The 25,650-nt window shown below is 52.3% G+C and overlaps 15 protein-coding genes across 15 annotated transcripts; 6 read left to right on the top strand and 9 right to left on the bottom strand.

Moving 5' to 3' along the window:
• Positions 1-1,004: 1,004 nt before the first annotated feature.
• On the bottom strand, positions 1,005-2,336 carry ABOM_002537 (Zn(II)2Cys6 transcription factor; the record flags this gene model as incomplete). Its single annotated transcript, XM_022529667.1, has 1 exon — positions 1,005-2,336. The coding sequence occupies one exon, from the start codon at positions 2,334-2,336 to the stop codon at positions 1,005-1,007; it is 1,332 nt and encodes a 443-aa protein (XP_022391134.1).
• A 722-nt stretch (positions 2,337-3,058) lies between these two features.
• On the top strand, positions 3,059-4,499 carry tpcD (trypacidin cluster transcriptional coactivator tpcD; the record flags this gene model as incomplete). Its single annotated transcript, XM_022529668.1, has 4 exons — positions 3,059-3,262; positions 3,329-3,841; positions 3,901-3,994; positions 4,045-4,499. The coding sequence occupies 4 exons, from the start codon at positions 3,059-3,061 to the stop codon at positions 4,497-4,499; spliced, it is 1,266 nt and encodes a 421-aa protein (XP_022391137.1).
• Positions 4,500-5,046: 547 nt separating this feature from the next.
• ABOM_002539 (aflH/ adhA/ short chain alcohol dehydrogenase) lies at positions 5,047-6,032 on the top strand (the record flags this gene model as incomplete). Its single annotated transcript, XM_022529669.1, has 3 exons — positions 5,047-5,161; positions 5,198-5,842; positions 5,908-6,032. 3 exons carry the CDS (start codon positions 5,047-5,049, stop codon positions 6,030-6,032), a joined length of 885 nt encoding a protein of 294 aa, XP_022391136.1.
• Positions 6,033-6,113: 81 nt separating this feature from the next.
• Positions 6,114-6,595, bottom strand: ABOM_002540 (Dabb family protein; the record flags this gene model as incomplete). The annotated part of the gene is made up of 4 exons (XM_022529670.1): positions 6,114-6,180; positions 6,230-6,365; positions 6,427-6,513; positions 6,577-6,595. 4 exons carry the CDS (start codon positions 6,593-6,595, stop codon positions 6,114-6,116), a joined length of 309 nt encoding a protein of 102 aa, XP_022391128.1.
• A 219-nt stretch (positions 6,596-6,814) lies between these two features.
• On the top strand, positions 6,815-7,817 carry ABOM_002541 (alpha/beta hydrolase; the record flags this gene model as incomplete). Its single annotated transcript, XM_022529671.1, has 2 exons — positions 6,815-6,847; positions 6,903-7,817. The coding sequence occupies 2 exons, from the start codon at positions 6,815-6,817 to the stop codon at positions 7,815-7,817; spliced, it is 948 nt and encodes a 315-aa protein (XP_022391129.1).
• A 286-nt stretch (positions 7,818-8,103) lies between these two features.
• On the top strand, positions 8,104-11,118 carry ABOM_002542 (aflE/ norA/ aad/ adh-2/ NOR reductase/ dehydrogenase; the record flags this gene model as incomplete). Its single annotated transcript, XM_022529672.1, has 8 exons — positions 8,104-8,396; positions 8,461-8,672; positions 8,730-9,274; positions 9,336-9,354; positions 9,579-9,610; positions 10,160-10,540; positions 10,595-10,918; positions 10,981-11,118. The coding sequence occupies 8 exons, from the start codon at positions 8,104-8,106 to the stop codon at positions 11,116-11,118; spliced, it is 1,944 nt and encodes a 647-aa protein (XP_022391130.1).
• Positions 11,119-11,349: 231 nt separating this feature from the next.
• Positions 11,350-11,733, bottom strand: ABOM_002543 (EthD domain-containing protein; the record flags this gene model as incomplete). Its single annotated transcript, XM_022529673.1, has 1 exon — positions 11,350-11,733. One exon carries the CDS (start codon positions 11,731-11,733, stop codon positions 11,350-11,352), a length of 384 nt encoding a protein of 127 aa, XP_022391131.1.
• A 248-nt stretch (positions 11,734-11,981) lies between these two features.
• On the top strand, positions 11,982-13,699 carry ABOM_002544 (cytochrome P450; the record flags this gene model as incomplete). Its single annotated transcript, XM_022529674.1, has 3 exons — positions 11,982-12,089; positions 12,153-12,637; positions 12,700-13,699. 3 exons carry the CDS (start codon positions 11,982-11,984, stop codon positions 13,697-13,699), a joined length of 1,593 nt encoding a protein of 530 aa, XP_022391199.1.
• Positions 13,700-14,159: 460 nt separating this feature from the next.
• Positions 14,160-14,549, top strand: ABOM_002545 (DUF4267 domain-containing protein; the record flags this gene model as incomplete). Its single annotated transcript, XM_022529675.1, has 1 exon — positions 14,160-14,549. One exon carries the CDS (start codon positions 14,160-14,162, stop codon positions 14,547-14,549), a length of 390 nt encoding a protein of 129 aa, XP_022391200.1.
• A 231-nt stretch (positions 14,550-14,780) lies between these two features.
• ABOM_002546 (cytochrome P450) lies at positions 14,781-16,730 on the bottom strand (the record flags this gene model as incomplete). Its single annotated transcript, XM_022529676.1, has 3 exons — positions 14,781-15,116; positions 15,195-16,292; positions 16,722-16,730. The coding sequence occupies 3 exons, from the start codon at positions 16,728-16,730 to the stop codon at positions 14,781-14,783; spliced, it is 1,443 nt and encodes a 480-aa protein (XP_022391132.1).
• Positions 16,731-16,846: 116 nt separating this feature from the next.
• ABOM_002547 (cytochrome P450) lies at positions 16,847-18,420 on the bottom strand (the record flags this gene model as incomplete). The annotated part of the gene is made up of 3 exons (XM_022529677.1): positions 16,847-17,005; positions 17,056-17,214; positions 17,269-18,420. The coding sequence occupies 3 exons, from the start codon at positions 18,418-18,420 to the stop codon at positions 16,847-16,849; spliced, it is 1,470 nt and encodes a 489-aa protein (XP_022391133.1).
• Positions 18,421-18,711: 291 nt separating this feature from the next.
• Positions 18,712-19,140, bottom strand: ABOM_002548 (DUF1772 domain-containing protein; the record flags this gene model as incomplete). The annotated part of the gene is made up of 1 exon (XM_022529678.1): positions 18,712-19,140. One exon carries the CDS (start codon positions 19,138-19,140, stop codon positions 18,712-18,714), a length of 429 nt encoding a protein of 142 aa, XP_022391201.1.
• Positions 19,141-19,421: 281 nt separating this feature from the next.
• ABOM_002549 (sterigmatocystin biosynthesis protein stcO) lies at positions 19,422-20,294 on the bottom strand (the record flags this gene model as incomplete). Its single annotated transcript, XM_022529679.1, has 1 exon — positions 19,422-20,294. The coding sequence occupies one exon, from the start codon at positions 20,292-20,294 to the stop codon at positions 19,422-19,424; it is 873 nt and encodes a 290-aa protein (XP_022391202.1).
• A 173-nt stretch (positions 20,295-20,467) lies between these two features.
• Positions 20,468-21,804, bottom strand: ABOM_002550 (aflO/ omtB/ dmtA/ O-methyltransferase B; the record flags this gene model as incomplete). Its single annotated transcript, XM_022529680.1, has 4 exons — positions 20,468-21,221; positions 21,284-21,407; positions 21,458-21,584; positions 21,649-21,804. 4 exons carry the CDS (start codon positions 21,802-21,804, stop codon positions 20,468-20,470), a joined length of 1,161 nt encoding a protein of 386 aa, XP_022391195.1.
• Positions 21,805-23,470: 1,666 nt separating this feature from the next.
• On the bottom strand, positions 23,471-24,955 carry ABOM_002551 (sterigmatocystin 8-O-methyltransferase; the record flags this gene model as incomplete). Its single annotated transcript, XM_022529681.1, has 5 exons — positions 23,471-23,774; positions 23,834-24,194; positions 24,248-24,384; positions 24,417-24,540; positions 24,601-24,955. 5 exons carry the CDS (start codon positions 24,953-24,955, stop codon positions 23,471-23,473), a joined length of 1,281 nt encoding a protein of 426 aa, XP_022391194.1.
• Between the last annotated feature and the right edge of the window lie 695 nt (positions 24,956-25,650).

Consider the following 25,650-nt stretch of genomic DNA (forward strand, 5'->3'; position numbering starts at 1 on the left):
GGTGGATCCTCGCCAAGTCTGTTCCCCCTGCATGCCAACTGCTCCTGTCAAATCTCGGACGTAGCCGAAGTCAGGTCGTACTTTCAACGTTCTGGTCTTCGCTTTCCGACCTCCTGGTCTGCCTCTGGTTGGGCCTGCCACCGGAGTCCGAGACCACCCTCGTGCCTCTCCTCCTGTCATCATACTCCTCAATTGCTCCTCAGAGAATCGAGTGGATCATGTTAAGCAATTATCTCATGTAATATATATATATATATCTATCTATCCATGACATCACTGGTCTTATTGGGTGGCAGGGTGTTGCAGTCTCCCATCTTATCCGTAGTACATACCGAACACGACCAAATATATCTTTCTGGAGCACAGTGCAACTTACGATTCGAATAGTTTCAACTACCAAGAACAATTAATCAATATCCCATCTGAATTCGACAGACGGTTCCAGATTCGTATTGTGACTAGTCTATATAGAAATTTCCCTCAAAGCAATCAGGCGAGATAAGCATAGTAGTCAGGGAACTCTTGAGGATGCCGACGGGTCGATCCTGGTCTGACCCCCCACCCGACCCGAGCCTTTCTCAGGGCTTAGGGTTTGTTAAGCTTTCAACGGACGACCCAAACAAACTCCAGCAACTCCAACAACATCAACGACTCCCCACCGGGTTCTCTCGTGGAGAGCCAATATGATGGCTCAATCCACAGACCAAACTGATGGCATGATCTGTGATCGTCACGGTGTTGAGCGATCGGCCATTCTCGCCCGTTCACGCCCGGTCATCGGAGAGAAATCGTGTATGCAATGTAACCATGACCAAAACTGATCCGGGCGAGATGGCGGTTGCCACAATTTTGCTGTCCCCTCCCTGCCCCTCTAAAAAGCGCAGAAGCACCAAATGCAAGGGGGTGAGGGGTCTGCAGCTGAGCTGATATCATGTCGATATCATTCCAAGGTCAATGGAGACGGACAGGGACTTGTCATGTGCTCCTGGTGGTGGGGCGTTTCTTCATTCTCGATGTAGGAAATTAATAATGTCTGAGGACACGGCACGCAAGCGGTGGCGGAGATTCGCCTCCAGTCCACTAAACCCGAGTAGTGAGAAAGGGGACGCTGGATGGCGCGCCGGGATCCCTGCTGTTGCATCGTCGCCACCTTCTTGCAGACGCCTGGCCAATAAGTTCACCAGCGACTGGACGCGGTGCAGTTCGCTCAGAACGAGCTGTGCCGCGACCCGCGGCTGGTCTTCCTCATCCACACCATGCTCGCCCACCATGCTAGGGATATGCAGCACGCGCTCTTCGGACACGGTGGCGGGACTGTTGCTACTACTGCTGCTGCCCCTGCTGCTACCGCTGCTGTCGCTGCTGTTATTTCCACCCACCACCGTCGAGGTGTACTGGGTGCCTGCTGCGGCCGCATACCACGCCAGCACCTTGAGAACGATCAGGACGACCAGGCTCAGCAAGTAGCCGTCCTGCGCGCACGAACACTCGAGGATCTTCCGAACCACGTCGGTGGCCTTCTTGTTCCCGGAGATGACCATGTCGATCGTCGTCAGGTTGCACGAGCTTTCCTCGCCATCCGTCAGCCGTAGCTGACAGCCCAGTGGGGCGTGGGGGAAGAGGTGGGTCAGTGTTTGTAGTGCGAGCGAAAAGCAGCAGTAGCGTGCCTGAAACGGCGGGAATGCGGCCGACTCGAGGAACGGGTCGATCATGGGAGTCCCCACTTCCAAGAACGCGTCGAAAAGACTCCCCGTGGGCTCCACCAAGAAATCGGCATGGTTTCCGTGATCGATGGACTGCATCGAGTCCCCAAAGTCCGAGTCGACCGTGAGAGAAGACAGGGTGCCTTGCTCCTGACCCGACAAATCTCCTCCCAGGCCCTGGGTTTCCAAGGGGGCGGGGGGACTCTGATGGGAAAAGATGGCGGACACGCTACTGCTACCGTTGGGGGTGGGCAGAGCGTGTGGTGGTTGATCCGACGGAGGTTGACGTTGTGCAGGCGGTTGTGGATGACGATGAGAATGAGCATGAGGAGTAGAATACGTATTAGGTGCCGACAGTCCCTGTTCCGATCCGGCTGAAGGAAGGCTCTCTGAGGGTCGCCGAGTTGGCTCCAGGGGGCTGGGGGCGCGCGGATTGCGGCCCATCCGCTTGGAGACCATGTATTGACAGGCAAGACCACGTTCGATACACCGAGCACAGGCCGGCTTCTCCTTGGTACATCGCACTTTCGAACTGGCACAACTCGTACAGCTATCCCGGAGCTTTCGGGCGCGGCGAGGCTGGGAGGAACGGATTGGTCCGGGCGATGCTTGGGGGGAGATCTGGTCTACCATCGTGGAGGTCCGGAGGAAGGAATTTAGTATAATTGTCACTGGAAAGCAAGGAAAAGACACAGTGTGAAAGCTGTCTCCGGGAGAGTAGCCCGCCCTTTTCGTTGCCTCGCACTGAGGTCTAGATGTACATTCACGTCACCAGCTGAGGGGTTCTCCCTTGGCCCAAGGATCCTCGAACTGTGCGTTTCCTTGTTTACATACCGAGGCTGATGCGTGTGACCGGAGAACTGCGTGATCGGTTTGACGAATCAGACCAAGAACAACCAACACCGTTCAGCCAGCCAGCCCTCCTACATGCATGCCTCCTGCCCAAGATAGCGGAATGAAAGCCCACCAAAAGACTTGTTTCCTGCAAGCTAGATCTGCAGCACCCGCATGAGCTCCAAGGAACCCTGGATCTGTCTCGCTGCAGTGTTGAGCTACCGCCGAGCGATGCTATTCTAAGAATGGGACATAGATATGCATATCTGGCTCCCGATGGCGTGCGAAAGATCAAAGTACGAGCCAGGAGATAGTGCCGGGTTTGCAACTCAGCACTCCCTGACACGGAGGAAGGACTGCACTGGCCAAATCCAGACCCTCTTCAGATCACCCGTATTCCCAGTGGGTTTAAAATCCAATGGAAAGTTCAATAACTCTCCTCCCACCGCACGGCGATTTGCCAGTGGACTGTTAACTCAATAACCCCTCCTCTGGGCCTTGTTCACGAGCGATCCTCAGCCATGACCCTAACGGACCTAGAAACCTGTGCCGAGGAAATTACAACAGCTGCCAGAACCCTGGCGAGAGACGGGCACTCGGGCGGGTATTCAGCTGGGCTCCCTGACCATCTCCGACCCGTCCAGCGAACGCTGATTGCCAATGCCTCGCAAGTATTAGCCCTCGCCGGTCAGCCCGCCGACTTTGTCCGACAGTTGGCTCTCTATGTGCATCCTCCCCTTCCCCACTCTCTGATGAGATAAGCCCAGCAAGGTGCTAATCATAGTGTACAGAATCAGCTTTTGGCATGCTTGCGGTGGTTGGGAGAGTTCCAGGTGTTAGCGTGTATCCCTCTGGATGAACCCGTACCCTTTGAAGACGTGGCGGACATTGCAGGAGTCCCCGAATGTCGGCTGCGTCGACTGGTGCGACCGCTATTTACCATAGGCTTTCTTTGTGAGCCTTCGCCGGGGCATGTGGCCCACAGTGTGTTGTCGAGACAGTTTGTGACCCAACCAGCCCTGCTGGACGCCATTCTCTTCATGTCGGAGACTCTGGCTCCGTCAGCGTCAACGATGGGGATCCAAACGCGCCGATTTGGGGCCTCGGAGCAGGCTGAAGAGTCCGCATGGAATCTGGCCTTAGGAAGTGGCTCTCCGTTCGCCGCATGCCTTCAGCAACGACCCAAGGTTAAGCGGCAGCTGGGTGCCTACCTCTCCTACGTGTCGAGTGCCATTGATACCGCCGTGGGAGATACGCTGACTCGGATGAATTGGCACAGCTTGGGAATGGCAACAGTCGTGCATGTGCGAATCCTATACTCGATTGTGGTGTCTAGCCTTTGACTAACCTCATCTTCATGTAGGTGGGCGCACAGTCACCCTCACTGGTTGTGGCCCTCGCTCCCCAATTTCCATCGCTCCGTTTCCTCGTCCAGACAGAACCTAAGACCGAGTCTGGTGGTCATCAACCGTGTCTCGATAATCATGCATGTCTGCCGTGAAACTAGCGAGCATACCTCTGCATCTACGCACACGCATTACTTGGGGCACCCGTCTATCAACAGCAACACAACCTGTCGTCGATGCGGCCGTCTATCTCATCTCCATCCCATTCCCATCGCCACAGTCGCCGGCGATAGAAATCACCATGCGAGTCACTCAGGCGCTACGGGCTCATGTGGAGGTGTTGCGGAACAATCCAGACGCGCGTCTCATTTTGACATTGCCGATGCCGTCGACCACAAAGTCGATGGACGCTGCGGCGCGAGCGGCGGTCAGTCTGAGCGATCTCGCCTTACTGCAGCTAACCAATGGGGCGCCCCTCAACATGGGTGAGATACGAGATTTGCTGCGCAATCGCTCTGACGGGCTCGTGGTGATGCGGGAGCTTCGATCTCCCACCAACGCCGTTATTGCATTTGAGATTCAGTACCACGTGGATAATGATGACAACCGATTTTAAAGTCTGGTGACCTTTCCTGCTGCAGCTATATTGTCCCCAATCGTAGAACCTAGCCTAGTAACATCCTGGCCATATAGTAGTGGGGCCATTTATTCAGAGTCTTGAAGGTATAAAAATGCACGAAATCAACTCCACCCGGCTGTATTCATCAGCAGGATATGATGGTGATCGTGCTGTTGCACTGCAAGGAGATTTGAGTTGAATTCTATGTGTGAGCTATCTCTCTTCGTGTTTCGGTCACTTGGTGCTCGGTGGCGCACTTGTTACCGTGTTTGATGCTGTCATGTAAACAATGATCGGGGAGTTGTCTACAGATTAGGCAGTAAATCACTCAGGGACATGTATTCGATATTGCTCGGCTCGCAGTAGAATCCAATACTGAACACTATTGTGTCGTGATCTCATCCACCCCTTGGTGAGAATTCATACCGTTCGCACTCCGAGACCCGCTAGCCGGGAGACTCTATCACGCCAGTTTACATATATAAGGGCAGAGAGAGACAAGAGAGAATACGACATCAAAGCCAACAGCTACCTAAAGCACGGAATGGAAGTTCTGGATACGACCGTTGACCTGGGGACCCTACGGGGCAAAGGGGCCCTCATCACTGGTGGTGCTTCCGGCATCGGGTTGGCCACGGCGCGAGCATGGGCAGCAGCTGGTATGTACGTTACGATTGCTGACATCCAACCTCTAGAGACCGGGCAGAACATCCTCGCGGGCCTAGTAGGCGGACACGTCCACTACGTCTGCTGCGATGTGACCTCGTGGGAGAGTCAAATAACAGCCTTCCAAGAGGCAATTCAATTCACCCCTTCGAAGGCCCTTGACATTGTGGCTGCCTTTGCAGGCGTCTCCTTTACAGGTGGAAATCAGGTTGACCACGTCTTGGCCGCTGGTGATCCTCGACTGGACGTAAATCCACCCCCCCCGGATATTCGCAACATCCAGGTGAACTTGATCGGCGTTTACTATACCTCGTGGCTGGGTCTGTATTACATGCGCCTTTCCCCGACAGATGAAGCCTCCAATCCGTCAGCCAACAAGTCACTGATCCTCATGGGTTCCATCGGATCGTACATGGACAGCCCCCAGGTCTCAACCTATCCCGCCAGCAAGTTTGGCGTCCGGGGTTTGTTTCGCAGCACTCGTGCTCGCACGCAGGAGCTGGGAGTGCGCTGTAACCTTCTTGCGCCTTGGTTCATCGACACACCGCTGATTGCGCCTATGAAGAACGCTATGGCTGCTCGAGGAATCGACATGGCGCAGAGGTTGACGTTTGCGAGCGTCGACGCCTGCGTGGAGGCAGCCAATGCTTGCGCTGCTAATTCCCAGCTGCACGGTACGTCCCGTTGCACTCCCCAATATGGTATATCTATTTCTTTGCAACCTAATGAGCCTTCGTAGGTCGGGCACTCGCTATCCAGCCCGAGGGAATCTTTGACCTTAAGGATGACCTGGAGGATGGTTGGGGAGGTGATCAACTACGGCCAATTATGCAGCGCCGACGGGAAGCAGGTTTTGATGCTTGAGTATGGTCTACCATTCGTATACTGCTTCGAAGAAGCTGTTACGTCCAGACAACCGTGTCTTGTTAACACAATACTTTATTCCTAAAACTCAATATCATACGCAATCGTACTTTTATGATCGCACACTTCTTGATAGAGAATATTCACCCTGTCCACGTTAGTTCTCTTGGCCATGTACTCTGTAACTCCAAACTCACTCATGGTGACTTGGATGCGTGAAGAATGTAGCTAAACTCTCCAGATAGTCTAGCAGTACGACAACCGCCATGTCGAACCCCTTGGCCAAGGGAGCCGTGAACTCAGTCGGTGAATCGGCTCGCAAGTCCAGGAGTCCTGAGCATCGCCCATATGATTAAATTTGCAACTCACAGCAATCCGGGCGATGGCAACTCACCGGGCACTTGGCCAACCATCGCATGGGCTTGTTGCTTCCACTTCTCTACTTTAAGGGGATCGGCATCGGATTTGAGCTTAAACAGGGCTGGGGCAGCGATACCAGATAGTTAGTGGAGACCTTTTTACGTCGAGCCTTGTGCGTACGTACCGATATGATAGACAGGCATTTTGTCTAGTACTATCTGCTGAGAATATGGGTATTCTACTACAAGAGATGTGCTTTGGAGGAAGGTCTATACTGACATTGCGGCCGGATGGATATGTTATAGAACTCGGAAAGCGAGAATTCGCTGTCCGGCTTTGATGTTGGTTATATACCTGTTCCCTTACAGGGCAGCTTCACAAGGACCGTGATAATATCGCTGTAGACACACTGACATACCGCGATGGAGACCGGTTTTGCTGCCCCGTGGCACCAGGTAACGCTTCCGTTGACAGCACAGGGCATATCGATGGGACTGACGGTGACTGTAGTTCGTCGAAGATTTGGGGCAAACCCCGTGTCTCCCAGGAAATGATTTAAACAGTGTCTTGGCCGGTTGGGGACAGCTGGCGGGTAAATTAGCTACGCGATACGGGTTTCCTCCGCCCGATGAGAGCGTGACGACCGAGGATGTCCAGCTGGATGGACTGTGGCTGCGTTGCTACACACCCCCTAACGCGACGGGCCAGGAACCAGTGGGCCTCTACTTTCACGGGGGAGGCTGGGTGATGGGAGGAGTCAAGGAAGAAGATGGTTTCTGTCGCGTTATCAGTCGCCAATGCCAGATGCGCCTCATCAGCGTGGAATACCGCAAGGCTCCTGAGACTCGCTATCCTGGCGCGCTGAACGACGGTGTTAGCGCTGCCCTCTGGGCGCTATCGCGCTATGAGAGCCAACCCCTTGTCATGATGGGCACGTCCGCTGGTGGGAATCTGGCCTTTGGCACGGCGCTGCGACTAGTGGACCAAAACATGGCGGATAAAGTCAGCGGGGTGGTGGCGATGGCGCCCATCACCGTGCACCCGGACGCAGTACCAGACCATTTGAAGGAGCAGTATACAGCGTATGAGGAGAATGCAGAGTTGACTGTGAACTCGCGGGCTGCCATGCAGGTGTTTTTCGATTGTTATAAGGCACCGGTGGACGACGTCTACACCTCTTGTATTCTGCACCCGAGGTTGCGTGTTCTACAAAAGGTGTATATTGCCGAGCTAGGGTTGGACACGCTACGAGATGATGCCAGGTTGATGAAGGGGGCGTTGGACACTGCTAAGGTGCCGACTTTGTACGATGCTTACCCGGGATATCCGCATTGCTCGTTCATGTTTCCTTTTAGATCTCTGAGAGAGCACCAGAAGAGCTTTTTGGAGGGAGTAGCGAAGGCAGTACGATGGATGTCGTCGTAGATTACCTACTCATAGTCATATGCGAGAGAAACAAATCACAATCGATCTGATAATACGGCAACAAGAATAGTAGTCACACCCAGCGTGCATACACTGCCAATGACTGAGCTATCGAAATGCTTGGACTATCGGGCTTCGGAAAGCGATCAGGTTGTAAGGCAATCTATTGAAGTTGACTTCATCCCTTATAAACTGTGAATCAATAGTCGAGCTGGCCGCCACTGTATCACTTCCTACAAACCACTTCTGGCCTCTATAGTCACCAAACACTACAAGAACAGCAATCATGGTTCTCCCCTCTGCCCCAGAGCCTCCCACCCTGCTAGGGTATCATCGGATCCTATCACCTAGCGCCGGTGTTCGTGTGTCGCCCCTATGCCTGGGAACGATGAGCTTCGGCAACGGCTGGAAAGGAGTTATGGGAGAGTGTGACCAGGCGACCAGTTTCAACATGCTGGACACTTTCTACGAGAGCGGTGGGAACTTTATCGACGTGGCCAACTTCTATCAGGGAGGCGATAGCGAGAGGTGGGTGGGTGAATGGATGACACAGCGGCGGAATCGGGATGAGATCGTATTGTCCACCAAGTACACTATGAGCTACACGATGTTCGGCCCGCAGAAGATCAAATCGAACTTCCAGTAACCATGCCAAAAGTCTGCGTCTGTCAGTCAAGGCCAGTTTGGAGAAGCTGCAGACCGACTATATCGACCTATTGTACGTGCACATGTGGGACTTTACCACAAGTGTTGAGGAAGTGATGCGAAGTCTCAATCACCTGGTGGCAAATGGCAAGGTTCTGTATCTGGGGGTCAGCGATACCCCAGCCTGGCTCGTGGTCAAATGCAATGCATGTGCGTGTATTGGTCTTGTTAGGTGTCGTTGATGGTGGAAGTTAATGATTGCTATAGTTGCTCGAGCCAACGGACTTACCCCGTTCAGCGTCTACCAAGGCCACTGGTCGTGCGCTTTCCGCGACTTTGAGCGGGATATCCTGCCCATGTGTGAGTCTGAGGGCATGGGCCTCGCGCCATGGGGTGTACTGGGCCGCGGTCAGTTCCGTAGCGCTGAGGACTTTTCTCGTGACGGTCGCAAGATGGGCCCTCAGGACGAGAAGCACCGGCGACTCGGAGAGAAGCTGGATCAGATGGCGCAACGGAAGGACACCAAGGCTACTAGCATCGCTCAAGCCTACGTCATGCACAAGGCCCCCTATGTTTTCCCAGTTATCGGGGGTCGCAAGGTGGAGCACCTCAAGGATAACATCGAGGCTCTTAATTTGGTACTGAGCGAGGAGGAAATCCATGAAATCGATGATGCCGAACCGTTTGACGTCGGATTCCCCATGAATTTCTTATTCGAAACGCCGGTGCAAAGATACCGGGTTAACATGACCAGCAAGGATATATGGCAGCTGTCATGCAACACTCGGCTAGAAACAGTGCCCAAACAACAGGTGAGTAGTGTCCTTGTGTTCTTCACAGTATGATAGCTATTGACGAGATGTGCCCTATTAGCCGATCGAACCCCTCCAAGGTGCGAAGTACTTTGGATCCGCCTCCAAATGAGCCTAGTGGTGGCGGGATATTTCTCTTGCAAAGCGTTGCAATTTGGATCTGGGGTTCTTTGCTATATGGTTGATCAGCTTTTCGGGCGAGGATGCCTCTTTGACGGAAGGAATCCTGTTCTTTTCTTTTTCTTGTCCTTGTCTTGTTAGTTCTTCAGCAAAGAATCAACCACTTGTTCTAACATGATATAAGCCCGAGAATCTTTGCTTGGTCAAACACACCGAGTACGCGACGTAACCACACTCGTTGTGAAACAGAGACACAAACCAATAGAAGGAACAATTGAGATTGATCAAACAAACAAGCAAGCAAAATGATTGTGGAATGTATTGTTAGATACCAGCGACGATATCTGGGATTGACCACCCACATTAAGAGTATTTTCTACAACTTACAGGAGACATATACAGACCGCCCTTCAGGTTAGAACCAGCAAAAGGTTCTCTAAACGACCCGTAAGAGATTGGCATTTGATTGAGACAGAGGCAGAGCAACCTTCTAAGTGCATAACTTGACGCCAGGGACGGTCTTCGTTTCATTATTCTGTGTGTGGTGTGATTGGTCCAGACGCCGCTCTTACTCTCAGTTTCCTATGCTTTCAGCCTACCATAAAGAAAACGTAGGACTACGTAGAGGCTTTGGGCTCGCCGCCCGATGAGCTGCTGGTCTTCAGACTTCTCGGTCTCCGAGAAAAGAGTGGTTTGGTGGCCAACCATCCGTAACTTGGTATATATATTCTGCATGACTGGTCTCGTGTGTTACGGTTTTCACAGAAGTACACATCGTTTCGCCTCCTCAGAGACTCTATCATTCACAAGATCGTCAGCATGTCGGACAGCCACCGTTTGGATGGCAAAGTCGCCGTGGTCACCGGCGCCGGCCGCGGCATCGGTGCAGCCATCGCCGTGGCCCTTGGTGAGCGCGGAGCCAAAGTCGTGGTCAACTACGCCCACTCCCGCGAGGCCGCGGAGAAGGTGGTTCAACAGATCAAGGCCAATGGTACCGACGCTATCGCAATTCAGGCGGATGTCGGGGATCCTGAGGCGACAGCGAAGTTAATGGCGGAGACGGTGCGCCATTTTGGCTACCTGGACATCGTGTCATCGAACGCTGGAGTTGTATCGTTCGGTCACCTTAAAGATGTGACCCCGGAAGTATGAACCACCGATAACACATTCGAGCACCGCATGTACTGATGAAGACATTAGGAGTTTGACCGAGTTTTCCGGGTTAACACTCGTGGCCAGTTCTTCGTGGCGCGGGAGGCCTATCGCCATATGCGGGAAGGAGGTCGAATTATCCTGACCAGCTCGAACACCGCTTGCGTCAAGGGAGTACCTAAGCATGCTGTGTACTCGGGATCCAAGGGAGCTATTGACACCTTTGTTCGCTGCATGGCCATTGACTGCGGAGACAAGAAGATCACCGTGAATGCCGTTGCTCCCGGAGCCATTAAGACTGATATGTTTTTGGCTGTGTCGCGGGAGTATATCCCAAATGGGGAGAGCTTCACCGATGAGCAGGTAGACGAGGTCAGTTTTCTACCCATCAACCGTGTCTTGTTGGGTTCCTACTTAAACGAAATCTAATCTAGTGTGCCGCTTGGCTCTCTCCTTTGAACCGCGTAGGTCAACCCGTGGACGTCGCCCGGGTTGTTAGCTTCCTGGCATCCGATGCAGCCGAGTGGGTCAGTGGTAAGATCATTGGGGTGGATGGCGGCGCTTTTCGATAGATCTTTACCAGCATATAGTGGTTGGTGAAGTGCATTCTCTCATCTTCTAAAGAGCTAGACGACGTATCAGATAGGATTTACTAGTTGAACTCCAGCTTAATACTAGCTCTACCGCTACAGAGCAACAGCGCGAAACACGTTCAATAGATGTCCCAAAAGCTTTCACCGTTGGCCAGCCACCATAGTTTCATAGATCCAATGCGGCCATTGTGAGAGTAGACAATCTACGGTTCATTGCGTCGTCTGCCTGACTCCACCAAGCACGACGGCTCTCATTTTGGACCGATCTGTGAATTTGTCCTCGTCCTCCAACACCTCGGGAGTCGACATAACGGGGACAAATTCTTGAAATGCGGCTTCGCTCTCATAGTTGATGATAGCAAAACCGTCATAGGTAAAGTCGGATGGCTCCCCCACCAGGACAGCAGCGGGAAAGCCGGGGGCTTGACTATCATGTTTCAAATAGTGTCGAATATGACAGCGTGGGAATTTGGATCCGCCGAGGCGTCGAAGTAATGGCACATGGTGGTTCTCCCAGTAGTCCTGGAAGGCGTCGGGGGAAAGGTCTGGCTTGCGAGTGACAAAGACAGCAATGGTGAAGCCGTCGCTCGACATGTCGAACAGAAGTTCAGCGAGGAAGCAAGAGGGAAATCAGAAATGTGGATGAGATTGATTCGTGAAGGCTGGATAGGGTAAAGAGGTGGAAGATACTAGTTTATGTTGGAGGGGAGGAAGTAGGTGACAAAAGTGCCCTCGGTCCCCGAAGTCGAAGAACTAGCGACACAACCTCAATCAATATTATTCTTCTAGTGACCCCATCTTCATGGACCCCATTCACCCTACCCTCGAACGGCAATTGTATCATGTACCTTTCCCTCCTCATAGCCCTGGGCGTGGTTCTTTTGACCCGTTTCTTGACGGCATTCTACCACGCTCGCCAGGAAGTATGGAAGCTGCAAAAAGCGAACCTGGTACTGTCCCCCAACCTGGATCATGGAAGGATCAGCAAAGGCCCTGGAGCTGACGATGCATAGCCTATGCCAGAGTTCAAGCTTCTGGCGGGACACTTCGGGACCCTTAAAAAAACGATCCAAGGGGTGCCGTCAGACGCGACGCTTCATAGCATCATGCTGAAGATCTCCCAGCAATTCCCGTCCGGCATTTTCTATCTTAATATGTGGCCCTTTAGCGGGACCTGGATGATTGTTTCAGCTCCCTCGGCGGCCAGCCAAATCCAGAAGTTGAATCTGACCAAGCCGGCCATCCTGCGTCGGCCCCTGGAGACGGTGACAGGGGGACCCAGCATGATGAGCATGCATGGCGAGGCTTGGAAGAAGTGGCGGGCGCTGTTCAATCCAGGATTTAATCCGGCCTACCTTATTGGCCTGGCGCCAAATATCGCCGATGAAGTGGCCACCTTCTGCGCTCAACTGCGCAAGAAAGCGCAACAAGGTGAAGTCTTTCCACTCGAGTCGCTCACCACCCGATTAACGGTGGATTCCATTTGCTCGGTAGTGCTGTATGTGGACTGCCATGGAACATCTTTCATAATCGCGGGTCTCTAATTAACGAGACGAGCAGGGACACCCAACTGCACCACCAAATCAAGGATCATCCACTCGCCACGGCCCTGCAACGACAGATTGACTGGACCTCGTTTGGTACTACGTTTAACCCCTTCAAGCGTTATTTGACCATTAGGCCCTTGGTGCTATGGTATAATAACAAGGTTATGGACCGAATTATTGACGCTGAAGTGGACCGTGCCTACCGCAGTCCACCAGGTCATCCATCCAAATCTGTGATTTCGCTGGCTTTACGAGAATACTTCCAGGAACAAGCCAGCAGCAACAGCTCTCGGTCCCTTGCGGAATTCAAGCGACTGGTGGCTCCTCAACTGCGTGCTTTTCTTTTCGCCGGCCGCAACACCACAAGTAGCACTCTCATATACTCCTACTACCTACTTGCTCAGCACCCCGAGGTCCTGGCGCAGATCCGTGCCGAACATGAAGACGTGCTCGGTGTGGATCCAGCGGAAGCTCAGGGCCGCATCAAGGAAGATGTTCAATTACTGAACAAGCTGACCTACACCACTGCCGTGATCAAAGAAACATTGCGGCTCTTCCCTCCATCAGCGTCGATGCGGGAGGGCCAACCTGGCGCCGAAATCATTGGGGAAGATGGGCAACGATATCCCACGGTGGGGTGCAACGTGTGGACACTCACGGTGGCTCTCCACCATAACAGTGACCACTGGAACCAAGTGGAAAGCTTCATTCCAGAGCGATGGCTGGTGGGCCCCGACGATCCCTTATATCCTGTTAAAGGTGCCTGGAGAGCGTTCGAATATGGGCCACGGAGCTGCATTGGCCAGACATTGGCGATACTGGAGCTACGGATTGCCTTGGCCATGACGATCCGTCAGTTCGATATTACGCCAGCATACGACGAGTGGGACAGCATGCACCCGGCCCCTACGGCCAAGGAAGTGAATGGGCACCGTGCCTACCAGGCGGAGAGGGGCGCTGGGGGCGCCCACCCTGCTGACGGGTTTCCATGTTGCGTCCAGGAACGTTGCTGAAACTGGCGATGGCATCCATTCAATCATCCTGTACCATGCATGTCTGAATTGAAGTTTCTCCCCCCCTTGCTGTAGGAGCAATGCAAGCTTTGGTGGGATTTACAGATAGTAGAAACGTGGTGCCCTAAGCAGAGACCCTGTAACATTCACGATAGTTCTATACAACTGTTCGCCTGCTAGCCAAGGCGGGACATGTACGCAAGCCACAAGAGATCTGGTCTGTGGCTTGTGGATTACGTTATCGAAGACAGGGATCTCTTCGTCGGAGAGCGAAAAGATGAATTCGCTGCTGTGGAGGAACGTTGCTGTGTTATCATATCATATCATCGCTGTCTAGCTCCAGTACCCAACCAAAGCTATCCCGATTCCTGAACCTTTTGTTTGGATAATCGCCGCATTTCCCTTTCCTGTCCCTTACCTAGACTGGACTACGATCGAGCTGACTTCGTCACCACCTAACATGCCCCTCTCTGAGAACGCAGCCCTGCGCCTGGCAGGTAACGCCTTCGGTACCATTATCCTCGGTTTCGGCATCAACGCCCTCATCCGCCCCGACCACGCGCTCACCTTCTTCGAATGGACACCACCAACAGCAACCGCGGACCAACAGCTCGTGAACAGCTTGATGTACGTGTACGGAGTCCGGGACATTTACATCGGGCTGTCAGTCTACGTGGCCTCGATATTCGGCACACCCAAGTCACTCGGATGGACGTTGTTGGCGTTCAGTGCAGTTGCGTTTGCAGACGGTGCGATTTGCTGGTCGTGGGGACATGGGGAATGGGGGCATTGGAGCTATGCGCCCATCGTGGCGTTGATTGGTACTGCTCTTTCGGGACTGTTGGATTGAGTATCAGCTTGTCACTCTAGAGCCGTGTGGTATTCGAGAAATCCAAGTGGAAAGTTTGGTGTATCTAGGGGGGTTGGCATGATCGCCGCTTCGCTGTCCGAGATGGACGGTTTTCGCGATCCGAACGAGATTCTGGGGTGCACTACGGACCGGGAAATTTGCATTGATTGAGGTGTGCATGGATTATGAGGGACTCTATGAATGCATCTCTGATAATACTAGTTTGAGCTACTACTTGTTGCGAGGTTCCAGCGTAACCCACAACGGTTTCTTGTCCCACAGAATCCAAATGCCCTGCTCTGCCAACCAGTCGGTATCCTTCATACGCGTAGTGTCTAACCGTAAGTCGAAATGCCAGAGAAGCTTGACTAGGATCAACCGCATTTCCACGTAGGCTAGCTGTCGCCCAATGCAATTCCGCGGTCCGATGCTGAACGGTTGCGATGCCTCGCGGCGATCATAGGCAAATTCGCCCTGGCCTTGCCAACGCTCAGGCAGGAACTCGTTGGGACGATGGAAGTTCATGGATGACCGGCAGGCGACAAACTGTTGTAGACCGACTGATGTCTGTTGTAGACGTAAAACGCTGCATATTAGTGACCGAAGCATAGGTAGCACTTGTAAAGGAACGCAACTAAGACTTACCCCCCCGGGTACCCATCCTCCTGCGATATGAGCCCCCGTCGGCGGCACGATGCGGTTACTTTGCATGGGTACCGGTGGATACAGACGCAGCGATTCCTCCAGGACTGCCTGCAATCCCTCCACACGCGAGACACTCTGGGAGTCAATCTCCGATGCGTGAGTGAACTGCGATCGTATGTGAGAGGTGAGCTGGTGCAGATGCCCCGGGCTCTTTAGCAACAGCCAAACGCACCCACTGAGCAGGGTGGCCGACGTCTCGCTACCTGCCAGCACAATGGCACTGGCATTACTGATCATTTCTTCCCGCGTCATGGGCGCTTCCGCGTCGGGCTTCTGGGCCAGTACGGCATCCCAAATATCTCCTCGCGGCGTACTAGAGTTTTGAAGGCGACGGTCGACCTGGTCGGTCGTGAACTGTGCGTTCCGGCGTCGCTGTTCTAGCAGCTTGCGAGATCCTAGAAGTCGCAAAAGACTATCCAGTCGGTAGCGACGAAGGCCATTCAGAATGGGGATCAACTTGACATTGCCCTGAATGGATGCAATCCATGGATGTGTCTGGACGTTGTCAAGGCAGCCGAACGAGTCTCCAAAGGCGAGGTCGCCGATAATGTCGAAGGTGGCCCAGTTGAACCATAGCGTGAGGTCCAGAGGGCCCTGGCCACAGTTCTCATGGAAGCGCGTAATTAGCAGGTCAACGCTGCGTTCGATAAGACCGCGCTGCTGCCGTAAACCTTTGTCGGAAAATGAAAAGGCCAACAGCCGTCGATAACGGCGGTGGTGGGTATGGTCGGCGGCCAGGATGCCTGGGGTTCCATTGTGGAACGGCGGCAGATGCATCGGATCCTTGGGAAACTCGGGATTGCTCGTGTAGATAGGAGTCGCCGCCTCGGGGGTGATGAACGATAGCTCATTGGGCGCGATTCGGACGACGGGACCGAATTGTTCGTGTAGTCGCTGGAGATCGCGGACAAGGCTGCCTCGGATGTTGCTGTGGATGTAGGGCACCCGCCAGATGGCCCACCAGCGAGGGCCCGGATATGATCGTAGAGGGTGAATCCAGAGTCGGTAGACAGCCAGGGAGGGAGGCGTCAGTACCACCTGCGTTTGTCAGTCCTATCGTCTTGGATGAAAGACGATCACGAACAATCAGAGATATCAATAGGAGAGTGTGCCTGTCTGCAAGCCATCCGTCGACGCCCATCTTGGTACGATTGTCACTTGGTTAATGGAGCCACTGGCGGAAGCAAGTCCTGTGGCATGAGAACATCCAGGGTGATAAATTGATGCTAGGAACTGTTACCCGGGCTGCGAGTAAGACGAAGAGCGAGAAGCATCGGGGATTCATGACCGGCACTGGCCGATTCCGACGCATCGCCGCTGAGGATTGCAAGTGCGCAGTCGGCACTGAACTCCTGAAAGCACCATGGAGATTGTCCTCTCTAGAATGCCGAATATGGAGGATATTCTCTAATTTCAACACGACACGTCACCAAGTGGGCAGAGAGATGCCTTGCTACTACATCCTACATGGTGCATATACGCGAATAAGCCATTGTGTATACTGCTTCGGTCATGTACTTCCAGGTTGCTTCATTATTTATCTCATCGTACGGAAGTCTGCCCCCAGTGTGGCTTGGAAAATACTCCCAGCTTCACTGTGGACTATTGGAAGTACTGGGCCAAGAACAAGAAGTGTCCCTGGACTTAATAGACATGTAAAGCTCTCGTTTGGCCCAGATAGACCAGATCTTCTGATCGAGGAAGTTCCCAGTCTTGCCCATATCGAGAGTAAAATCAAAATGCCACAGGAGCTTGGCTAGCGTTAGACGAACCTCTGCGTAGGCCAGATTACGCCCAATACAGTTCCGCAGTCCAACAGACCAGGCTGGTAGGCGCCATAGTTGTCGTACTTGTACGGTTCCTCCGTCTTCTGCAGATGTCGCTCGGGGATGAACTTGTCGGCGTGAGTAAAGTTGTAGTCGGCAAAGTAGGCGCCGAGATGACTAACACCGACCCTCGTCTAGGGGACATCATTAGCACTTCACGATGTCAGCCTGTATTCGGGGTGGAATACCTCTGCAGGAACAAACTGGCCACAAACCGTTGCTCCGCCAGTGGGGACCACGCGTGGGGGTTGACCGGGCACGGCTGGATACATGCGCAGCGTCTCATCGATGACGGCAGTAAGGTACGGCAGATGCGAGACGGAGATCAAGTCAATCTCCTCCGGGGAGGCAAAACTCTTCCTGATCTCCGCGGTGGCTTTCTCGATCTTGCCTGACAAACACAGCAGATACATCGAGCCGCTGAGCGCCGAGGCTGTGGTCTCAGACCCTGCGACGACCATGACGGCAGCGTTATTGAGCATCTCGCCAGCGCTCATGCCATCCCCACGCTGGTTTTCGTCGGCACTCTTGACGAGAACCTTGTCCCAGAAGTCGCCCTGGTCACCTTCCATTTTCATCCGCTTGTTTAGCTTCTCCACAGCGTAGTTGTAGTTTTCCTGGCGTTTACCCCGGAGCTCCTTGGGCAGCACGTAGGGGGTGAGGAACTCGATGCCCATACTGCGCAGAACGTGTGAAATGGCCACACTCTTGAGATTCTTGTGGATAGCGTCAACCCATGGGTGCAGCTGCCGGCTCTTCAGGCTGTCGAAGGATTCGCCGAAGGACAGAGCTCCAATGGAGTCAAAGATGGCCATATTGAAGTAGTACACCATCTCCACAGAACGACCCGTGTCGGCCACCTCACGCAGGACGTCAACTAGTAAGTCGGCGTATTGCACAATGGTGGACTCCTGGGTGCGAAGACCCTTGTCGCTGAATGCATGGCCGAACAGACTACGGAACCGTGCATGGTTCCGCGTATCGGAGACTAGGATACTCATGACTCCGTTGGGTGCTAATGGGAGGCGTACGGGGTCCTTGAGGAACTCCGGTCGTCCTGGCACATGAGCGTGGATGTCGCGCCAGGCTTGGGCATTTGCGTAGCTAATCTCATCGGGCTTAATCCGAACAGTATCGCCGTACTTCTGATGATAACGCATTAGGTCATGGTGCATTGTGCCCCGGAGCAATGCGATCTTCCAGGGCAGAGAGCTGGCTCGCCATAGCAGCGGGCCAGGGTATCCACGGAGCGGATGGAAGAAGAGGTTGTAACCCAGATGGAAGAGCACGTAGCTCACCGGTATGACAATAGTTAGGGCTGATACCGAGAGGAAATACATGACTGTTGTGGTTTGGGCTCAGCTCAATCCGAGTTGGAGGCACGAAGGGTTAAAGTACGGCATTGAAGTGATTCCTCGGACAGCGAACGGCAGGAACTCGGACATGGTATATTGGATACAACAGGTTCCATCTATCTGAGTACATTATCTGGGATTCATATCGACTGCCCAGAAAGATCTGACGGTTGTGGCCTTAGTCATGAAAGGTTATATTCTATGACAAGGAGAACAAGAAGTCGTTGTCCAGTGACGACGTGCATACGGACCACCACGACACTCTCGCATAGTACATTATAAGTTCACTAGCTGTAGCGCTCTCAGCGAGCCCAAAATTGCCCCTGCCAACGGAAAGAGTGCTCGCACTGCGTTTAATCGGTCCCATCTTTGCACCAGCTGCTCGGTCTCCTCCCAGGAAACTACCATTCCCTTGTTCGTTTCAGTCTCTAGGCGAGCCAGCGCATTGTTAGTTGGAGCCATCACTATCTCTGTAAATGGCACCAAGCCAATGGTAGTAAGACTAGCAGCGGCAGATAGATGCCATGGTTCACCACTCATGTATTGGTAAACGGACACTGAAGCGTAGAGAAAGGTTGTAGTGAGGCCTAACACTCGGCCTTTGGTAGTTCCGATTCGATAAAGGCATCTTTGGTAGCCGACAAGTTGACCTGACCGAGGAACGGTTTGCAAGAAGGCGGGCATTGCGAGCCCATAGACGCTCATCATGGCTCCTGGATCGGTTAAAGTTTGGACATAATCGAAATAAGAGCGGGAGAGGTACCGGACATGAATGAGCCCATCACCACAGCGGTAGCTTCAAGTGCAGTATGCATCATGGCATAAACATGCTAGTCTCTCTTTTAACACTCGCCTTTGCGTACAGAGAGGATGAGAAGTACAATGGATTTTATAATAGGTTAGCATACTCTCGGCGAGCGAAGCAACTTAGTTGTCAATAAAGCAATGGCCGTTGCAGGAAGCTTTCATGACAGCAAGTATGATATTTACCTAGCTGGACCTAAGATGATTACAACAGACACGCCAATTACCACCAGGAAAGCACCTATCACGCCAACAACCACTTTTCCCTTCACCATTTTCTCCATCAAATGAGATGATCCACCTTCCAATAGATGGCGCAGTAGGACTCCCCAGGTTTGACGGACACGGCCAGTGGCGGTTACACCCACCGCGCGGCCGTGGAACTCGTCTTGACGATGGGCAATCTCACACATCGCAGCTCCTAAGTCGGCATAGCTGAGGGCAATAGCTTGGGACTCCGTAGAGATGAGTCTATAACCCGTTATTTGTGTTCCATCCGCATCATGGAGTGTCGGAGGGTCCACGAGAATGCATTGCAATGTCCCTTGCTTCTGTGCTTCACTATAGTATTGGCACGCTTGCTTGATATCCGCATAGTTGGCAAAGAGGCAGAAGCTGACTATTCGATGAACGAAGGCCGGTACCTGAGCCGCCAGTGCAGGGTTCAAAGAGGCTGAGCGAAGTTGAACGATGGTGCATGGCTGATAATTTGCTCCTTCAACCTGCTGTTGTCGCTGAAGCGCGGATATGATGGCGCGGCCAGTATCCTGGCACAATGTGGTGCCGATTGGGCTCCCATTCTGCGCCACACACATGAATGCAATACTAGCATTCCTCAGACACTCACACAAAGCCTCAGAGTCTGTAGACGTCCCTTGTATAACGTGGACTTGTGGGTTTCTTGTCGTCTCGAGATCTGGGAACGCTCGTAGCAACTTGGCTTTTGACCGAACGAGGATTTGAATGCGAAGGGAGTTTGGTGATGTTCGCAGAAGATGACGTAGAATGCTGGAGCCCGTAGCCCCAGTGGCCCCGAGAAGGGCGTATGTGGCCATATTGCTACAAGACAGGGCAGGGATACTAGATGCACACCGAGGAGGGAGGCAAGGCAGCTTTATAGTGCACTTGCCACACCTGCCTTCCCAATCTTTACAATACCAGCGTTACACTATGCAAAGCGAAAGCCCCATGAAATGTATTTACCCATTTGACTAGTCTGGCGAAACCCCTAGGTCCTTTTAGGTACAGCAGCCAGGATGGCCTGCCCTTTACTGTCGTAAACCTTGGACTGGATAATTTCCAGACCCGCCTGCTCTATCAAACTGTCCCATTCGGCGCGTGTGCGCTCCACTCCGCCGAGCGAATTCATCATAAGCAGGTCTGTAAATGCAGCTTGCCAAGGCACCCCGGTGCTGGGGATCACCATCTCGTCAATCAAAATCTGCGACTCCGGTCCCATCGCGTGAATGATCTGCTTCAGGATGAGAACGCATTGTTCATCTGGCCAATCATGGAAGACATGACGCAAATAGTAGAACTTGGCATTCTGAATAGGCTGTGGCTCGAAGAAGTTATGCTCCATGAACTCGACCCCGGGCGCTGGCTGCGCGTTGGCCAGAGTTTGAGGAATATCCTGGACGATAACGCGACCAGAAAGGTTGGGAAATTTTCCACGCAGGGCTTTTGATTGCTGGCCAAAGCCTCCACCAACATCAACCATTAATACCTTGTTGGGACCCGGGAAATCACCCAGCTCCTCGAGAACAGGAAAGTGGTCGACCCAGGAAACGGGACGCTCCAGAGCCATTAAATGACCCAGTGATTCCATGTGCTTGGGGTGCTGTGGCATCCATTCAAACATGGTCAGGTCACTGCCGAAGGCCTTTTGGAAGACGCAGTCCTTGTTAGAGGTGATATCTCGGTACTCTCTCTCGGCCAGGAAGTCAGGCAATATCTGGGTGCAAGGCCCCGAGATATCGAATCTAAATGGAGGACTTAGTCTTAGTATATAATACGTCAGCCGCCTGTTGGAAAAAGACCATACAGCTGCACCACCGCACCTGCGGCATCCGGGTTCGCGAACACATCAGTAAATGCACTTGAGGTATACTCTTGGGGGCCGGTCTCCTTGATCAGGCCAAAAGCGGCCTGGGTCCGTAGTATGCGACCTATTCTGCGTTAGAATGCAACTCATTTACGAGGTAGATAGGGATTCAACCAAGGAGTCTAGGAGAAGCGCCTGTCTTCTTGACAAATTCCGCGAGCGTAATCGGTGTCTCGCTCTTCTTGAGGCTGCGGAAGATGCCCAGATCAATGGCGACCTTCGCGAGAGCGACTTGTAGGGGCTAAAGGATGATCAACCGTCCCATTCCCATCCATAGGTAGGGTTACAAATATGGGGGGACCTACTCCACTGCTCAATCGCATGACCACATCCCAGTCCGAGTAAAAGCCGACCTGAAGTTCACGGATATGGCCCTGTATCTGCCGTCTGCCCACATCGTCTGTCCTGGCATACTCCTCTTTAATTTTCGCGAAGATGGCTTCCATGTCAAGGCCAGTCATCTTTGTAACGCTACTAGTTATGACTAGCAGTATAGATTGTAGAGTCAAAGTAAGAATGTACGATGGGTAAAGGCCGGAAGCACCGGTCCCTGAGGCAGGCGTATTTGTTGGCATTTAACCTTTCTATCGCGTTTCTTATCCTCCTCCCCGCCTGTATACCGAACTCATGCAAGACCATGCAGAGCAAGATGCCTTCGGGAGGGAGTATGTGTCGCTCAGCGAAGGTGGCGGAATCCACCATGATGATCGCCGCGACGAGAATTACCAATTGGTGTGTCACAGTAGCCTGAAGTTGCGGAATAAGGTTCAATTTTTTGCTGGGCTGTGAATAATAATTTTTGGGTCTATAGTTGCTCTATCATGCAATTCTATGTATCTTCCTAGTAAAAGGATCGTGTATGCAATCCTCGAGCATTGTAGAAGTTGCCTGTGAGAAAGTGTATAATTAGAGTGGCATAACCTAACCGGGGTCAGTTAGGTTAAGAGTAGGTTAACCGTTGATGCCTGATAGGGCATCAAGCCGCCGAACTAAGCCTATATAGGAGGCGGTCTACTGGGGTCTCTGAAGATACTGCCAGCAGTAAATGGCCCTCATCCACCGCCTGCTGAAATTAGTACGAGCTTGCCGCCTCAGGCAGAACTAGGTTAACTACAGACAGAAGATAGTTACTGGTTAAACTGGGTAGGAAGAACCAACCCCATTAACCTAGCCATACACCAGTCTATGTATCAATAATTAAAAAGAATGACAAATCCAATTATCCATAGAACATATGTCCTCCGTTGATGGAAAAATCTTAGGTATTGGGGGAGCTCGTGGTGATACTGAGATATATTTATTCCCGCTGATGGATGTGTATGAGAATACATGCGCACATCCAGGATAAGCCAAACTTGCGATGCATTACACTTCACATATCAAATGTGATAGCTTGATTTTCGACATGCAAACTTTATAATATATTCTATCGGTGATGCTTGAATCATTAACAGCATAAAATTGCATACTCCGCACTGTACCATTCTAGGGCATATAGTAATATACAAAGTATATGCTGAACTTGATGATGTTACTAGTGGATTGAAGTGCAGTTACATGCAAAAGTCTATCGAAATCAGGCGTAGGAGCGGAGACATATCTTGGAGTGATATATATATCCAAATGTGAGAAACGCACTCTTCTAATACGTGGGTAACGCTCAGCTTGCTTTTAGCGGGGAGTCAGCAACACATCTACCGAGCAGCAGCTTCTGGTTTTAAATGGGGTCCTGAAGATATCTGTTCACGTGGCCCTTGAAATCCCCATGTGGCCTTTCTTCCATGTTTGAGGTCTAACTCAGCCTGTGGCTAGGTATATGACTGTAAAGTTATAAGAGTCTCTGGAGGCTCGATAGATGCAGGGGGCCGATTCACAGTATAGCAATGCAATAATATGTTTATTATACTCGTAGGTATAAGATTTATTATCGGTTCAAAGACCTCTCTGTAAGGCGTCACTCTCAACAGTATAGCTAAGTAGAAAAGTACTGATTCTGTGAACGCCTTGTACGTATAGGACTGCCATATTCTCTTGGATTTTACCCCTACAAGCTAGTGCAAGTGTGTTTGCGAATATTAACTCAACCATTCTCCTGACAGACTCCAAAGGTATCTCCATTGCATTCCCCTACTTCGCCGAGTTGCCGCGCAAACGCAATTGTTGGACGCCCCAGTGCGACCCTTCCTCGCCTTGGCGCCACCACGTCTTCTCAGTCTTCAACCCACCCTCTACCGTCGCAATGAGCGAATCCCATTCCTTGGTAGACCTCTCCTTCCCGTTCAATGTCAGAACAACGGTCATGTCGATCTGATTCATGAATCGCTGCGAATCCTGCGCTAAAAGATCAGGCATAACCATCTCGTCGAGCAGGATGCGCGACTTGACCGGGTCCATGGCGCTGACGATGTTAGAGAGAATTTCCACGCATGCACTGTAGTAAGAATCAGCCATCAAACCAAACCAAAGGAGCTCGTGTGCCTTGTCACTCACGCATCGGGATAGTCATGGAGAATCGATCGGAGAAGATAGACGTCGGCGCCACGCACAGGGTTCGGGTGGCGGATGTCATGCTCCATCATGGTGACTTGATCGGTGTCCTCCACTCCTTGAATGACGGCCGGCAGGTCCTGTACAATAAACTTGAGTTGGGAATGCTTCTGTGAAACCCGCCGGCTGAGATGACCCCGACCACCGCCGACATCGACAACGGTGCTTCCCTCAGGTAGACTGTTGAAATCAAACATCTCCTCTACCAGTGGCTTCGTGGCTTCGGTGCCACCCATACCTAGATCAAAGCGGCGGCCACGAACCTCATCCACCGTGTTGTAATAGTCGAATAACCCTTTGGCAGCTGTTTCTTGCTGTTCAGCTGGGTTCCGGGATAGGATAGAGTTGATCACCTACGATCAAATGCCAATGAGAAAGGCGAAGGCACATTCCAGCTCGGAGGATTGCCTTTCGTCTGCTGCAAAAATTCGGAAAAGTAGGCACCCGAACGCATCACTTCGTCACAGCTAGGTCGGTATGCCTGGTGAGGACGTCTGGTAGTTTATTGTTAGAGGAGGACACTCACGAGAATCCCACTAAGGCGTGAATGCCCGTCACCCGCAACATCTTTGAGGCATCAGTGTGGGCGTATTGGCCAGGGGCAACCTCCTCGAAGATAAAGCGCTGGGCGCATCCTCGAAGGATCCGTCCTGAAGATCTATTAATATACTGCATTGCCGTGGATGGCATATAGAAGCGGGAGCTCATACGTAGTAAATCCTCGGAGACCCCAGTTGCGACGACAATTGTGTCGAGTGATGTGGGACTAGGTCCGTCCACTATGATATCCTGTAGGTTGAGCTGGACAGCAGCAGCTAGACAGGCGCTATCGAGATGCGATAGCGCGTTGCTTAGGAGCCAGGGAACAGGGCCATGGATCAAGGAGCCGATGCGGTCGCAGGTGCGCACGATCTCCCAAGCCTGTGCGTGTTCCGTCGAGGAGGGGCTTCCCACACTCTGGTCTTTGGAGAGCTCCGTCCCATCTGTAGTGGCCAGATAACTCTTTACCTGTTCTGAAAGTGCGTTTGCAAGGCCCACGAGGGCGGTTTTGTTCGGCAGTGCCATGCTGATGGGGCTACGTCGAATGAGCTCAATCCAACGGCTTGGGAAAGGAATGTATGAGAGTAGAGGTTAGTGTCGTGTACGCCTACTTACTTATCCTAATTCACACACTCATAGGGCATTTGCTTTCACGAGTTAAAAAGTCCGCGAAGGGACAAAACATAGGGAGGGCTGTGAACTCGCGGCAATTCGGCCAGCGATGGGCTCAGGCTATCAACCATCCGAAAGCCTTTCGGAACAGTGAAAAATAGTGCTGGAGGATATGTGTCATGGAGACATTCCCTACTGATCCCTACTGGCGACAAATGTAGATTACGGATTCCTGTAGTCGGAGAATTCCGAGCCTGAAACCCCTAACCGAGTAGGGATTCTACAGGGTTACACTATTGAAGATTCCAATCCTGCTGACTTCGAGGTAAATTAATTGGCTTTTCACAAGGAGCTTAGATATATTCTTGTACTAGAGCGTATGAAATGCTCCTCTCTCGTTACTCCGCATTCTGCTGGAGAGCATCGAGGGCAGGCTTTAGATTTAATGACTCGTAGAAGTAGTTCACATTATCGTTCATGCAGCTCTTTCTTGGATCCCGCTTATCCAGTACGACGGCTGTATAGGGTGGCGTTATTGCTCCTTCATTAGCTGCGTTATGCTAGAAGCTTATTCTTCTAGGTGAAGTAAAATAGTGAAAAAGATGAAC

This window comes from Aspergillus bombycis, assembly GCF_001792695.1.
Source record: "Aspergillus bombycis strain NRRL26010 chromosome Unknown contig00023, whole genome shotgun sequence".
NCBI lineage: Eukaryota > Fungi > Ascomycota > Eurotiomycetes > Eurotiales > Aspergillaceae > Aspergillus > Aspergillus bombycis.